Source organism: Delphinus delphis, chromosome 10 (assembly GCF_949987515.2).
Source record: "Delphinus delphis chromosome 10, mDelDel1.2, whole genome shotgun sequence".
In the NCBI taxonomy this organism is placed as follows: Eukaryota; Metazoa; Chordata; class Mammalia; order Artiodactyla; family Delphinidae; genus Delphinus; species Delphinus delphis.
In genome coordinates, this window is record NC_082692.2 from 22,978,794 (window position 1) to 22,994,840 (window position 16,047).

A 16,047-nucleotide genomic window follows, 5' to 3' on the forward strand; every position below is an offset into this window, starting at 1 on the left:
GGCTGAGCCCTCGTCCACCGCAGACCTGCTCCAAGTCTGCTCTGCACCCTGGGGCCCCGTTCCCTTAGCTGGACAGGAGGAGCGGCTGGGATGGGGCCTCACTGTCTTGGATCCACGTGTTGATGCTGAGGAGAGAGTCTGCTTGGGTTTTGATTCCTACTTCCTGGCTTGACGGCCATTCCCCGAACTATTTTTTTTTTGAAGTTTTAAAATTTTTATTTTATATACGAAGAGTTAGTATTGTTTCTGAGGAAGGTAGATATGCGTGATGACCCATTTAAGAAGTTCACACTTAGTCCAACTTAACGAAGCCGATGTCCTTCGAGTAGTGGCGGAAACACTGGCGGCACATATTGAGGCCGTATTTCCGGATCAGACCGTGCCGGTTTGAGCAGACAGGGCAAGAACGAGAACCCTGGCCGAATTTTCTCGGATGGCTCTGGTAAAGCTGCTGGTGCCCCATGTTGCTTTCTCGGCTGCAACAAGGCAAAAGCCCCAAACTATTCTTGTGTCGGCTCCCGGGCTCACTGCTCTCACTTTAGCTTCTCTTCTTTATATCTGAATCACAGGCATGTATTTCCTTGAGTTTCTAAAAATTGTAGTGATTTTTTTTCAATTCAGCATTTCTGAGGGCTTTCAGTAAGAAGAATTCTATGTTATTCTAAGAATTCTTAGAAAGAATTATTTCAAAAATCCAAGAAAATCATACTTGCATGAAGGACAACACCCATAGAGAAGTGGGCAGCTCATAAGTGTGCAGTGGATTTTCACCAAGTGAACACTGGGGTAAACAACACTCACAAGTAACCTTTCCAGCATCCCAAGAAACCCTCTTGCATCCTATTCAGTCATAAAGGAACCTGCCCATCCCACCCCTCAGAGTAATCATTATCTTGATTTTTAACGCCATACATAGGTGAGTTCTGCCAGTTTCTGATTGGAAAGAATTATGCAGTGGATGCCCCCCTGTGTCTGGCTCTCTCACTCAACATTATGTCACCGGGTCTCACCCCTATTGCTGTGTGTGGTTGTAATTTATTTACTCTCGTGGTGTTCCATTATAGGAATAGACCACATTTCTCGTCCTCTACTGTTCATGGGCATTTGTGTTATATCCAGATTTTACAAATCGAGCCGCTATGAATAATATTTTCATATGTTTGGCACACATATGCATGCATATTTATTGACTATATAACTAAGAGTGGAAATGCTGGTGAGTGAATGTTTGGTTACCACCAAAAACGTTTTCAAAGTATTTGAATCAATTTACTCTCCCACTAGCAATATATGAGAGATAATTAGCCCAAATTCTTGCCAGCAACTGATTTGGCGTGGTTTTTTCATTTTAACAACTCTGGGCAGTGTTCAGCGATGTCATATTACGGTTAATTTGAATTCCCCCTCTGACTAAAAATGTTGAGCAATTTTTCATGAATTTATTTGCCATGTAAATATCCTCGATAGGAAGGTGGACTGGACTACTTGTTAATGACTGAATGGGACTCTAGTCATGTGTCAGCATCTTTTAACTGTTATGGTCCTTCTGCTCTAAGGGATCTGTGGTCAAAGACAGGGGCTATCTGAGTGATAAAAGCATCTTTGGGGTGCTAGGGCGATGACTCTTGGCTGAAAGGTCCTAGAAGCTTCAGGATGGGGTCTGGTCACCAGAAAAACAAGCCATGATCAGAGGGTTGTAACTTGCAGCCTCACTCCCTGACCTCTGGGGAGAGGGGGGCTGGAGGATGAGGTCAATCAGTAATGGTCAATGATTTAATCAATCATGGCTACATCATGAAACTTTCATTACAAACCCTAAAATGACAGAATTTGGAGACCTTCCAAATTGGTGAACACATCCACATGCTGGGAGAGTAGCACACTTCAACTCCACGGTGACTGAGGCTCCTACACTTGGGACCTTTCCAGACCTCGACTTAGGTACCTCTTCATCTGGCTGCTCACTTGTGTCATTTACTATAGACTGTAATGGTAAGCATAGCATTTTCCTGAGTTCTATGACTTGTTCTACCAAATTATCAGTCTTGGGGGGAACCCCTAGCTTTGTAGTCAAGTCAGACAGAAGTGCAGGTAACACAGGGACTTGAGGCTTGCAACTTGCTTCTGAAGTAAAGGAAGTCTGCGGGACTGAGCCCTGAAACCTGTGGGGTCTGATGCTAATTCCAGGTAGCTCGTGTCAGAATTGAGTTGAATTGTAGGACACCCAGTTGGCGTCTGAGAATCAGAAAATTGGTTGCGTGAAGGAAAAAATCCCTCACCAGCTCACAAAGAAATTCAGAGTAAGAGTAGTAAGCAAGTAAATCTCTACCTTGGATGTCATTTATTAGTCACTTGTTCTTTCAACCAAACCCAAGTGCCTACAATGTACCAGATCCAGTTCTAGTCTCAGATCTTTGCTCTAAGAATTGAAATTTGACATTCTTTTTCCATCCCTCACCACCCCCTTACCTGATTAGGACAATTCCTAGATTAGGAGAATTCCACACTAAAAGAGTCTTGGTAGGAGGCAGAGACCACCTTCCTCCATAAAAGAGGAAAACCCACTTTCCCAAACATTCTTGCAGGTGGACACAGCATGGAGCTCAGGCCTCACCACTCAGGAGACCACATTTCAGGCTCTACTCAGGATGTGGTGACACAGAGAGGCTGGGACTGAGCAGAATGCATTTGGCAAGGCTGGTGTGAGTGGGAGTTACACAACCTCCAGCTGTCAGCAACCGCAGTGACAGCCGTCCTCGCCGCAGGGTCCACGTCCAGCATGCGGGGCTCACTGTGTGAGCAGTGACATCTGTGCCCAGCAACAGGGGCGAATGTTCCTATGTGGGACCTGGCCTAGGGTGGACGCTGTGGGTTCTGTTCCCGTGGAGCCTCAAGCCTGGTTCTGTAGCCTTCCCAAAATGATATGAGCCCCCATATCATATATATATGGTACTTTAGGCCTAAATTAGAAAAATTTTGGATCCTATTGTTTGTTCCAAGAGTGAGTGAGAACTCAGTCTGGAGAATAACTTCAGAGAGCACGGATTTCATTAGGCTGAACTGTGAACCACTTCCTAAGTCTTCCACCCGACTATACCCCATAGTAGAGAGAACTACATGTATTTCCCAACATCACATCTCATAATTGACAATATAGGTACTCCCTTTTCTTTCTGAAAAAAAAAAAAAAAACACTTTTAAATGTGGATTTAAGACCCTTCTCTGGCCACTCTCTGTCGCTGACCTTGGTGGTTCCCAAAGTGGCTGAGCATCAGGATTGCTTGTGGGGCTTCTTCCAAAATGCTCAGGCCTCTCCCCAGGACCACCTTCTCAGAGTATTAGGCACAAGATCAAGGAAAAGCTTATTCAGCAAGTCCTATGCGTAAGGCTGATGCACAGCCATGTGGGAATCCTGGTCTATGAACGTTCTTGCTACTAAAAGTGTGATCTGGGGACTTCCCTGGTGGTCCAGTGGTAAAGAATCTGCCTTCCAATGCAGGGCACTCAGGTTCAATCCCTGGTCGGGGAACTAAGACCCCACGTGCGGTGGAGCAACTAAGCCCGCATGCCACAACTAGAGAGACACCTGCACGCTGCAACAAAGAGCCCACGAGGGGCTTCCCTGGTGGTGCAGTGGTTGAGAATCTGCCTGCCAATGCAGGGGACATGGGTTCGAGACCTGGTCTGGGAAGATCCCACATGCCACGGAGCAACTAAGCCCTTGCGCCACAGCTACTGAGCCTGCGCGTCTGGAGGTTATGCTCCACAACAAGAGAAGGCCGCGACAGTGAGAGGCCCGCACACCACGATGAAGAGTGGCCCCCGCTCGCCGCAACTAGAGAAAGCCCTCGCACAGAAACGAAGACCCAACACAGCCCCAGATAAATAAATAAAAAGATATCAATTCTCTAAAAAAAAAAAAAAAAAAGAGCCCACGAACACCAACGAAAGATCCTGCATGCTCAGCAAAGATCCCACATGCCACAACTAAGACCCGATGCAGACAAAAATAATAAATAAATAAATAAATTTTTTAAAAAGTGTGATCTGAAGACCAGCAGCATCAACACCAACCTTGTTCTAAACCCAGAATTTCATGCTTTCTGACTTCCTGAATCTTAAAAAGATGTCCAGGGCTTTCCTGTACAAAGCAAAGATCAGACTCCCGGGTCTCTGTGCCGTCTAGACACAGTGTCAGAACCACGCAGTCTGCTCAGCTGTGTGATCTGATCCGATTGCATAGCGCTGGGGGGGGTCCAGGGTTCAGTCCTTGTCCTTCCTCTTCTACAGCCATCACTCCCTCCCTTGGAGACCTCATCAGTTCTCAAGGCTTTAAATATCATGATGTGGCATCGCCTCCCAAATCTATTTCTCCAGCCCAGACATTGCTCTTAAACTCCAGACTCATTTGTCCAACTGCCAATCCAACTACCTGGCTTGTATTTCTAACAAAATCTCAGCTCCAACATCTCTTAAACCAAATGCCCATAATGCCCCCTCTCCCCCAAAATTTGCTCCTTCGTCTTCCCCATCTCTGGTGAGAGTAATGCCATCTTTTTACTTACATAGTCCAAACTTTAGGGTGTCCTCCTTAACTCCTCTTTCTCATACCCCAGATTTAATCCTTTAGCAAATGCTGTAAAATCCACCTTCAGGACGTGTCCAGAATCTAATTACTTCCCATTACATCCACTGCTCACACCCAAGTCGAAGCAACGGCCATCTCCAGCCTGGACACTGCACTAGTTTCCCACTGCTTCCCTATGGCTTCACTCCCTCCTTGCCTCACAGTTCTGTTCTTAGCACAGCAGCCAAAGTGATGCTTTTAAAGGTGAAGTCCAATGGAATATACTCAGCCATAAAAAAGAATGAAGTAATGTCATTTTCAGCAGCATGGATGGCCCTAGAGATTATCATACTAAGTGAAGTAAGTGAGACAGAGGAAGACAAATATCATATGATATCACTCAAATGTGGAATCTAATTTTTTTAAAAAGGTACAAATAAACTTATTTACAAAACAGAAACAGACTTAACAGATATTGAAAAAAACTTATGGTAACCAAAGGGGAAACGTGGAGGGGAGGGATAAATCAGGAGGTTGGGATGAACACACACACACTACTATGTATAAGACAGATAACCAACAAGGACCTACTGTATAGCAAAGGGAACTCTACTCAGTATTCTGTGATAACCTATATGAGAAAAGAAACTAAAAAAGAACAAATATATGTATAACTGAATCACTTTGCTATACACCTGAAAGTAACACAACATTGTAAATCAACTATACAATAAAATTTAAATATTAAAAAAAAATAGGGACTTCCCTGTTGGCGCAGTGATTACGAATCCGCCTGCCAGTGCAGGGGACACAGTTCGATCCCTGGTCCGGGAAGATCCCACATGCCACGGAGCAACTGAGCCTGTGCGCCACAACTATTGCGCCTGCACTCTAGAGTCCATGAGCCACAACTACTGGGCCCACACTCCGCAACTACTGAAGCCCACGCGCCTAGAGCCCACGCACTGGAATGAAGGGTAGTACCTGCTAGCCACAACTAGAGAAAACCAGCACGCCGCAACGAAGACCCAACTCAGCGTAAATAAATAAATAAATAAGAGAGATAAAACCTATTAAAAATAAAGAAAGAAGTCATACCATGTCCCTCTTCTGCTCAAAACAATCTTATAACGCCCATCCCACTCAGAGCAAAAGTCGAAACCCTCCCAGCATCCTCCAGGCCTTACATGGTCTGGCTGTACCTCTGATCCCATCTCAATTAATCTCTGCTCCTGCCATACTGGCCTCCTCACTTTAACTGGGACACACAGACATGCTTCTGCCCTGGTGCATTTGCCTGGAGGTTCCCTCTGCCTGGAAAGAACCTCCTCCAGACATCCTCAGGGATAATTCCTCATGTCCTTCAAATCTTTCCTCAAAGGTCACCTTCCCAGTGAGGCCCACCCTGACCGCCCTAGTAAAACACCCATTTTCCCTGTCCCCATACTCACACTCTGAATCACCTTCTCCACTGCATCTTTTCCATTGTACATATCCCCTAGTAACAGAACACTTTCCTTATTTACTATGCTGATAGCACATAGTCTCTCTCTTCCCACTAGAATACATGCTCCACAAGGCCAGCAATTTTTCTGTTTTAACTTCAGTGAAGTTTCCTAGATGCAAAACATTGTGTCATGTATCTGGCACACAACCGGTATCAGCTGAGTGAATGTTCAATGTAGAGCACCTCCCTATTCTAGAGACAGCATCTTTACTAATGTGACCTAAGGCCAAACGCTGTTTTGTGGCAGCTACAGAACAACATCTACTCACATTGACGTCAGTGCTGCCGGTGTTTTTCTCACAAGTGCTGTTCTCCCCTTCTCCCCAACCAACCCTCCTCCACACTGCCTCACACAAGTATATTTTTCTTTTCAGAAAACAATGATCCTTGACTTATGAGTCCTATTTTCCAACCAAATATAAACCTAAATTAGACTCTGCTTTATAAGTCCATGAGTTTGTACTGGAGCCAGCACTGGGATTACTAGAGCTAAGGGCAGGGAGAGTGGGTAGGCGAGCAGAGCAGAATTCCGACAGGAACTTACCTAAGACGAGACATTACGGTTTCCCGCCTTTCTGCTAATTCCAGAATCTGGATCCTTTGAGAAGGTTGGGGGAAATATGGAAAGAACAATCAAACCCTAGACAAAGGGCAAGAGCTGGATGAATCTGAAAATCCACCTCTGGACACCACAGACTCTCCTGTGTGCAGGGGCAGCCTTGGGCCTTGTGGGGACCACGACAGGCCAAACGACTCCTCCAGCTGTCAGAGGTGGGGGACACCCAGAGGAGAATAAAACACAAACTCAGGCAAGAACCTCTAAAGAAACAAAGAAACAACAAATAACACCCAAAAGATAGGGGCTGAGGACTGGACACAGGCCTGAGCCGAGGCTGACCTGGTGACTTCTTCTGAGATCACAGCTGCTGGTGGGACAAGGTTCTACTGAAGGGACAAGGACAAAAGAGCTGAGAAGATGTGACCAGGAGTAACCACCTCAAAGCCCACGATGCGGTGAGCATGGAGTGGGCACAGGCCGCGTCCACGCTCAGCTCCTCACAGCCTCCTCCTGTCCCACCTGCAGCAGACTCAGCACAGCAAGCACATGGAATCTGGAAGGGTCTCCGTGCTTCCATTTATTTCCTCTCAAACTTCAGGAATCCTCACCTTTATTATCCCATCAACCCCTCATGGCATAAATAGCAAAAAACAAATTCATATCCTGATTTTTTTTAAGGCACAACGTGAGTATATTTTAATACACAACCAAAAACAAAACACCATAGTAAACTGATGGCAGTAAAACATGGTATTTCATTTACATTGCATGACAAATTGTTAACATCCTTAGTCATAAATTAGTTCTTAGAAGCCAGTAACAAAGACGTTGATAATGCCAAGGGAAATGAATTAAAAAAAAAAACCAGAAGGAAACGAAATAACAGAAGTAACTAGTAATGATTAAGCATATATGAAGATGACTAAGCTGAACAATAACAGAAGGAAGCCATTTCTTTGTAATGTCATATTACCAAAGATTAAATATCTAACATTTGTACAGTTTTAGGAAAAAGACCCAAACAACCAAACACTGGGGGACAAGACCGATGAGGACCCATCTATATAGTAGGGGGAGAGCTGTAGTTTGGATCCTGAATTTCAATAGGATATGAAAGACATTACTTTTCAGCGCAAAATGAAGTTAAGACAAAGATGGAGACGGCCCAGCCCCGCCTCTGTTCGGTCAGGAAAGGCCATCAGGGAAGAGAACACAGGCCAGTGTGGGGAGGGGTCGTGGTGGGCAGTGGTGGGCCAGGCTCCCCACCTCTTCATTTTATGCTAACAGGAACACAGACACATTCAGATGACGTTTGCAGAAAGTCAGAAGATCTTGAAGTCACAATGCAGGGGTGGGATGCGGAATCCTGCATCACTCAGTCCCCACAAGGCAGCTGTCTCAAACTATAGAAGAAAATAATCATGAACAAATTCAGGGCAGTCACGTAAGTGCTGACCTTCTGACAGCCACCCACCTGCTCAAATGTCCCACTCAAAGAATCCCCGTCTCCCAGGGCATCCCCTCTGCCCCATCCCCCGTCCTAATCTAGACCCTCCAGAGCCTCACCCTTACGATGCCTGAGAGGCACATCAGAGCCTTGGGCACGGTCACTGCCTAGCGGAGAACAAAACCAGGATGTGGTCAGAACACACAGGAGAGAAACTAGAGAAGGAACTTTAGGAGGGTGAGCCCCCCATGGCCTCCTCTCTGCACACTCACAAGGGTCTCAGGAATCACAGCCCCTGCACACTTACTTGCAGCCTGAGCGTAGCTCCCTCCTTTTTCACCTGTAAGAAGAAAACATCACGTGAGAGGCCAGGGAGAAGACTGAGTTGTGAGATCCTAGAGGAACCCCCTAGTCCTGGACCACAGAGAACTTTCCAGAACTGTTGACCAAAATCCATGATAGGATCAGGAACATGAAGAAAGGAGATGTGCGGGGACTGGATCAACTTCTTCCCTCCTGGGGGTCTGTCAGCAGGAACATTCCCTCTCTGACCTTCAAGTGCTGGTAACCTGGTCCCCAACTGGAATTATGAAGGTGAAAAACGTGTCTTTCATTTCCACACGTGCTTTACAAAAGGGTAAGTGCCAGTCTGCAGACTGACAAGCAATGTCTCTGAGTGGTGCTGCCCAATACACATGCAGGCAAGCTTCCACCTGGGCTTGAACCCCCCTGTGACACAAGAAAACTCAGATCCTTCCCCCCTTCCCTACCTGAGTGCTTCTTCCTCCAGATCACAGCTCCAGCCACCACGGCTCCAGTGACCACCAAGAGAACCAGGCCAACAATGAGGCCTATGATGGTGATGGTGGGCTGAGGAGGTTCTGTGGAGGAAAGGGAAGGGGCCCTGACCTCAGGCCTGAATCCCGACCTTGCTGAACGTGTCCAGAAGGACTCCTGCTTTATCTGAGAGGAAGCTCCACCCCACATGTCCCTCCTTACCCCATCTCACGGTGAGGGGCTCCTGAAGCCCCTCATGCTGCACGTGGCACGTGTATCTCTGCTCCTCTCCAGAAGGCACCACCAGGGCTGCCCACTTCTGGAAGGTTCTGTCCCCTGAAGGCCTGGTCTCCACAAGCTCCATGTCCTGGGTCTGATCCTCCCCATCACGCTGCCAGGTCAGTGAGATCTCCTTAGGGTAGAAGCCCAGGGCCCAGCACCTCAGGGTGACCTCACGATCAGAGATGGGGTGGTGGGTCACGTGTGTCTTTGGAGGGTCTGAGGAGGAAGAATCAGAAAATTCACACTTAGTGTTACCTTCATGGGCCACTGAAGCAACATCATGTGACCATCCTGAGAATGAACAGCACAACAGGTTTGAAAAGAAGCAGCAAAAACACCAGACACCAGCCTGGACTCCAGGGTCTGGGAAGATCTCCCAGTCCTTGTCAAGTTCTATGATAAGGATGAAAGCCAAGGTAGGAGGCTCCATGTAAAGGAGAGAATACAGAGCAATGATCCTGACTTTGGTGGAGGCTGAATGACTCAGAAAAGCTGGAGTCAGGCCTCCTAAGATGTTCTTAGGCTGAGAACAGGCTTGAGAGAGAAAGTCATGGTTCACAAGATGGGGGTCAGGGTCAAAGGGCGCCGCTGGTCAGTTATTTCAGGGATGGTTTCCTGCTTCTTCCCCAAAGAGACTGGATTCTTTCACTGTCTTTCAGAGAAGTGAGGCCACCAGCGAGTCACTGTCTTGTACCGAATATGAAAACCTGGGCGGATTCCTCCCTCTCCCGACAAGAAGTTGGGGCGGTGTTCCCACAGGGACCCCATTTCCTCCCCTTGTGGGAAGCCAGCTCCAGCCCGAGGGGACACCAGGGAGGCCCCGCGGCCCCTCGTACCTGCGCGCTGCAGCGTGTCCTTCCCGGTCTCCAGGTATTTGAGGAGCCACTCCACGCAGGCGCCCTCCAGGTAGTTCCTGTGGCGCTCCGCACAACCGGCCGCCTCCCAATTGCCCTTGGCCTTCTGAGCCGCCGCGTCGGCCGCGGTCCAGGAGCGCAGGTCCTCGTTCAGGGCGATGTAATCGGCGCCGTCGTAGGCGTACTGGCTGTACCCGCGGAGGAGGCGACCGTCCGGCCCCACGTCGCAGCCGTACAACCCCTGGTAGGTGTGAGACCCTGACCCCGCCCCGACCAGCCGCAGAGATTAAACCCAAACTGAAAATGAAACCGGGTAAAGTCTCGCCGTTTCCTCCCGAGTCGGGGGGCCGGGCGGGTCCCGCAATGTTGGGGTTGCCCTCGGACCCGGAGACTCGGGGCGACGCCGGCCCGTCCCTGGGGATGGGGGTCGTGACCTGGACCCGGGCCCGCGTCGCTCACCGGCCTCGCTCTGGTTGTAGTATTCGAGCGCGGTGTTCAGGCCCACTCGGAAAATCTGTGCGATGTCCTTGGAGATCCGCGTCTCCTCTTCCCAGTACTCCGGCCCCTCCTGCTCCACCCACGGCGCCCGTGGCTCACACCTCGGATTCGGGGCGTCGCCGTCGAACCGCACGAACTGCGTGTCGTCCACGTAGCCGACGGCGATGAAGCGGGGCTCCCCGCGGCCGGGCCGGGACACCCCGGTGATGAAATGCCTCAGGGAGTGGGAGCCTGGGGGCGGGGAGGGGTGAGACCCGGTCCGACCCTCCTCCCGGCGCGGGTCCCCGGGTCCGAGGTGACGGGGCCGGCAGGGGGGAGGGGGCGAGGGGCTCGTGAGACGGAAAAGGTGTGGAGGTCGGAGAAGGGCCGGCACCTGGGGTGGGGAGAGAAAAGGGGGCGGGAAGCAAGGGAGGGAGAGGCGGGGACCGGGGTGAGGGGGCGGGTCTGAACCGGGGGGTGGGGGCGGCGGCGTGGCTCCTTCCCTGGGAGTCCTGACCCCCGACCCCCGGGGTCCCCTGGCTCCTCCCCGCAGAGGCCGTTCCCTCCCGACCCCGCACTCACCCGCCCAGGTCTCGGTCAGAGCCAGGGCCCCCGTGAGGAGCAGAAGGAGGGTTCGCGGGGCCATGACCCACCACCTCGGCGTCTGAGGAGAAACGGCGTGCGGCGGGTCGGTGGAGACTTTATAACCGGGAACCGCGGGGACGCTGATTGGCTTCTAGAAACCGGACACGCAATGGGAGTGAGAAGTGGGGTCGCGTCACGAGTGTCCAGGCAGGAGGGCGCGACACTGGTTGTGAGAGAGAAAGTGAAACTCCGGGAGACTGGGAATCCCCACCACGGAGCGTTCCCGCCCCAGAGACCGCCTGACGCCGTGAGAGCCTGAGAGCCTGCCCCTCCCGGGACCTGGGACTCTGCCTGATCCCTCCCCTCCTGCACCGAGAGCTCTTTGTGACAGTGTCTCCCTGAGTCCTGGCCCAGGGACTGTGTAGTCAGCGATTTTCACGACATTGTGGTCAGAATATTTATACAGTCTTACAAACTAGTGACGACCCCAAAGATAATTTTATGTGGTTACTTCTATCGGTACTTTCCAAAGTAGAAATAATAGAGTTTAAAATTTTTAAATTAATTTATTTAGAATAATATTAATAACCCATGATTTAATATGAAAAATAACTACTTCCCAAAATAAACACGGTAGTGGGAAAAGTGGAGCTTTTCAGATTTTTATATTTTTGCAAGTCTCTCTGTTTCTTGTCTGTCTCATTAGAAGACCCCTGGATGTTCATGTTTGCTTCTTCAATGAATCCGTTGTTTTGATTGAAGTCTATGAAAATAAACAGGCCCACACATATGTAGGAGTAGTATTTTCAAAAACCTTTCAGACAGTCATGGATGTTAGTCTTTGATACAAAACGAAAACTACACAAGTGGTAGTTTCTCAAAGGTTATTTTCAAAGTGGACCTGAAACAATATTATTGACTATTTCCTATTCTGTTACGTTAAACTCCATAACCCTATTTTGCACATTGAATGTCTCTTGTACTAAGGTAAGATTTTAAAAAACTAATACGTTGTTTCACTAAGTTATATAGATCTTCCAGTGTCATTCATTCTTTCAAGTAAACATTGTATTCCATGAAGAAGAGGGTAGTTCAGGTCACACAAATTATTTTCCTTGGGACATAGTACTTTGGAATGTAGCAGAAGGGCTTGATGGGTACTTCTCATGTCATCTTAGAAGGTACTTTTAAAATGTGGATTTAAGGGAGTTCCCTGGCCGTCCAGTGGTTAGGACTCAAAGCTGTCACTGCCATGGCCTGGCTTCAAGGGTTCAATCCCTGTTCAGGGAACTAAGATCCCACATGCTGTGGGGCGTGGCCAAAAAACAAAAGTGGATTTAAGGATGATTTAGGAAACAAAAGAATTTTTATGTATTTTTTAAAGTTTTTTTTAATGAGGTATAGTTGATTTACAATGTTGTGTTAATTTCTGCTGTACAGCAAAGTGATTCAGCTATACATGTGTATATACATTCTTTTTCATTTTCTTTTCCATTATAGCTTATTAAGGAAAGATAAAAATTTGTAATACATCAACCAGAATGTTTTAAAGCAAACCTGCTTTTTTTTTTTTCTGCAAGTAAGTTGTTGTGAAAATAATTATATTGCAGTTTGCTACAGTAGTCTCCAGCACTGCTAAGTTATACCTCAAAGCAAATGTCGACACAGTGGAAAGTCAAATAATATCTTAGTAATGCTATGAAAGTAGGTTTCACCTCATGGATCTCATGAAAGGGTCTCAGTGACTTCAAGGGTTCCACAGATCACACTCTGAGAACTGCTGTTCGAATAAACCTGGGAAAATCTCCTAACTGACCCTTGCCTTTGCCTCCTGTTCGTTTTGGAGAATCCCTCTCCCTGAGCTGGACTCCCTGCCTCCCCACACTTAGCTGAGGGCCCTGCCCCCGGGGCTCCTCTAGGAGAGAACTCACCCCTTGGAAATTGATCCCAGAGAGTGTCCTCAGTCTGGGAAGGGAGGTAGGGGGACAGGTGTTTCCCCTTTGAACCTGGAAACAGTTTGTGCCTGAAGGCACCGTACCCACTCATAACCTAGTTTGGTTTTGTTACACACCAGCTAAGTATGTATTCATATCCCAGACAGAAATCTGACATCATCTCTAAGAGAAATAATATTGACCCTTTCATGGGTCCATTATATCTGACTTGAGGCCCAGAAAACATGAAGAGCAGTCCTGTCCAATAGAATGTTCTGTGGTGAAGGAATTGTTCTATATCTGTACTGTCAAAATCAGGTAGCCACTAGCTACGGGTCGCTATTTAGCACCTCAAAAGTGGCTACTGTGCTGAGCACCTTAATGTTATTTAGTTTAAATAACATTAAATATGTGGCTAGTAGCTAGCCTATTGGGCATTGCATATCTATAATGTTCTTAATTTCCAGTCTCTTCCCCCAAATAGATACTGTGTGACTCATAAGTTGATGCATATTAAAATAACCTACATGTGGAAATCATGGATTTGTCTATGTGGGTCTTAGAGATATCCTTAAAATGCAGCATGCGCAGAAAGTTTCATTAACATGTATTTTAACAACTAGAGTGTTCAGACATTAAGGACACCGTGGTTTATAACCTTAAGGTCATATGTGTTCAAGACTGCCCATCGCTGGGCTAATTCTTGTCTTTATAACCTTGAGCTCTTGCTGTTCTTTTCATTAACCTGGTAAATATAAGCAGACACTGAAGTCTTCACTTAGCCCAAGAGAAAGTATTCACTGAACACAGCATATATCAAATACCTTGCAGGACCTGTACATACTTGTGAAGTGATAAAGCAGGAGATGTAAACCTTAGAATCCACCAGCTTAGAATTCTTTACTGACTGCTCCTGCTATTCATTCCCCCCAAATTCAATCAGTTCTGTTTCCCTTCACCCTTGGACCCCTCTCTCCTAGACATAAAAATACTTGAATTTTCTACATTTGGGGAATGAAGAGTTGTATGACCCAAAGGTGAAAAACCACTAAAAAATCATAAATTTTCTTTATGTCAAGCAGACATTCACAAAGATACTAACACATGCCCCTATCAAACTCAAAGACAAAAACATTGACAAACAGGTAGCAATGTTTTTCAGCCAAAGACCACCAGGAGAACATCTGTGGGCAAACAAGTCGGATTTATTACTGGATGCAGCGAGGGAGATGACACACCATCGGGGACCACAGTGTCTTAGTGTGAGGTGTTAGAACATATACAGGATGTGGGGTCTGGTTGGGTAATTTGGAAGAGGGTGTATGGAGGAGGGGCTCGCTCTACATTGGGTGTTGTCAGGAAGTGGGGGCAATTCTGTGACTGGGCATGTCGGTGAATCTTCCCTGTAAGGAGGAAAGACTAGAGTGAGGATGCAGCTGTGATTGGAAAGAAGCCGTGGTCGCTGGTATCAGCACAGGGAGAGGTTTGATACATTGTGAGGTGCATAGTGCCGCCTCATTTGGTCTGTGCTTGGACAAAATGATGTTGTGGTCTTGTTTTGTCTCACTGTGTCATGGTCTCAGGTGTCCTTGTCTGATGCTGATGTTCTGTGGGGTGACATATGTCCAACAGGAGAAGAACACGGCTGCGTGGTGAGCACCAGCCCAGCTTCTGGCAACGCTGAGGCCTAAGGTAAACGTCAGACCAGCTTCTGATGTTGGAGGCTGCTTTGTCCTTCCTGAATTCAGTGTTTAAAATAACTAAATCCCAAACAAAACATAATTAAAGTGTATTAGAAAACAATTTGCAAAATAAGAAATGCAAATGTCAAACAAATATATAACAAATAAATGTAAAGAAAAATGCAAATCTGGAATAAGAAATGGGAATAAATTAAAATCTATCATCTTGTCAAAGATAATAGTATGAGGAGAGTATTGACAGGAATTTAGGGAGAATATACTGTCATAAAGATTGATGGGATTGAAAACTGGTACAAAAATTTTAAAGGTCACTATGCAGAACGTCTCAATTTCAGTATATTTACATTAAAAAAATTTTTTATTTTGTATTGGTGTATAGGTAATTTACAATGTTGCGGGGTGTTTTGTTTTCTTAGGTGTACAGCAACTTGACTCACTTATGCATAGACGTATATATGTCCTTTTTTGGGTTCTCTTCCCATATAGGTTATTATAGAGTGTTGAGTAGGGTTCCTTGTGCTATACAGTGGGTCCTTGTTGATTATTTTATAAATAATAGTGTGTATATGTTCATCTCAACCTGCTCATTTTTCCCTGCCCACTACCTTTCCCTTTTGGTAACCGTAAGTTTCTTTTCTAAGTCTGTGAGGCTGTTTCTCTTTTGTAAAGAAGTTCATTTGTATCCATTTTTAGATTCCACCTGTAAGTGATATCATAGGATACTTGTCTTTTCCAGTTTCGCTTCCTTCCTTGTGGCTGCAAATGGCATTATTTCATCCTTTTTATGGCTGAGTAATATTCCATTGTGTATATGTATCCTATCTTCATTATGCATTCATCTGTCCTTATACACTTAGGTTGCTTCCATGTCTTGGCTATTGTACATAGTGCTGCCATGATCGTTGGGGTGCCTGTGTCTCTTAAAACTATGGTTTTCTCCGGATCTAGGCCCAGGATTGGGATAGCTGGGTCACATGGTACTTGTATGTTTACTTTTTTAATCAACCTCCATACTGTTCTCCCTAGTGGATGTACCGATTTACATTCCCACCAACAGTGTAGGAGGGTTGCCTTCAATATGCTTACATTATGACATAGAAATTTCTCTTTCAGAAATTTATCCTGCGAAGATAATCACACATGTTCTCAAAAATACATATTCAAGGATGTTCTTGAATTGTGGTTTATAAAAGCAAAGAATGGAAACAAGCTAAATGCTATAGTCATTGTAATGATGGTAACTATGAATAGAGGAACACTTAATAAGAATTAAAGCAATAATGCCATGTGATTTACATAGTGGGTCAAATTTATTCCTCAAAGCAAACCCACGAGGGGACTTCCCTGGTGGTCCA

The 16,047-nt window shown here is 46.6% G+C and overlaps 2 protein-coding genes and 1 pseudogene across 4 annotated transcripts; all 3 read right to left on the reverse strand.

The window, feature by feature from the left end:
* LOC132432943 (MHC class I polypeptide-related sequence B-like) overlaps nucleotides 1-16,047 on the reverse strand; it is a 159,508-nt pseudogene that overhangs the window by 851 nt on the left and 142,610 nt on the right.
* LOC132431779 (small ribosomal subunit protein uS14-like) lies at nucleotides 226-487 on the reverse strand. Its single transcript, XM_060021552.2, has one exon. It carries the CDS (start codon nucleotides 461-463, stop codon nucleotides 293-295), a length of 171 nt encoding a protein of 56 aa, XP_059877535.1. The 5' UTR covers nucleotides 464-487; the 3' UTR covers nucleotides 226-292.
* On the reverse strand, nucleotides 7,219-11,265 carry LOC132432638 (BOLA class I histocompatibility antigen, alpha chain BL3-7-like). Of its 3 annotated transcripts, none has more exons than XM_060023316.2 (8): nucleotides 11,053-11,265; nucleotides 10,453-10,722; nucleotides 9,976-10,251; nucleotides 9,080-9,355; nucleotides 8,851-8,961; nucleotides 8,353-8,420; nucleotides 8,200-8,247; nucleotides 7,219-8,036 (listed from the first exon to the last, which is right to left on the reverse strand). In XM_060023316.2, exons 1-8 carry the CDS (start codon nucleotides 11,114-11,116, stop codon nucleotides 7,956-7,958), a joined length of 1,194 nt encoding a protein of 397 aa, XP_059879299.1. In that variant the 5' UTR covers nucleotides 11,117-11,265; the 3' UTR covers nucleotides 7,219-7,955. The 3 variants fall into 3 exon arrangements, with proteins under 3 accessions (XP_059879299.1, XP_059879298.1, XP_069397213.1); XM_060023315.2 differs by having other exon boundaries at nucleotides 7,221-8,036; nucleotides 8,388-8,420; nucleotides 11,053-11,258; XM_069541112.1 differs by lacking the exons at nucleotides 7,219-8,036; nucleotides 8,200-8,247; nucleotides 8,353-8,420 and adding an exon at nucleotides 8,488-8,660 and having other exon boundaries at nucleotides 11,053-11,262.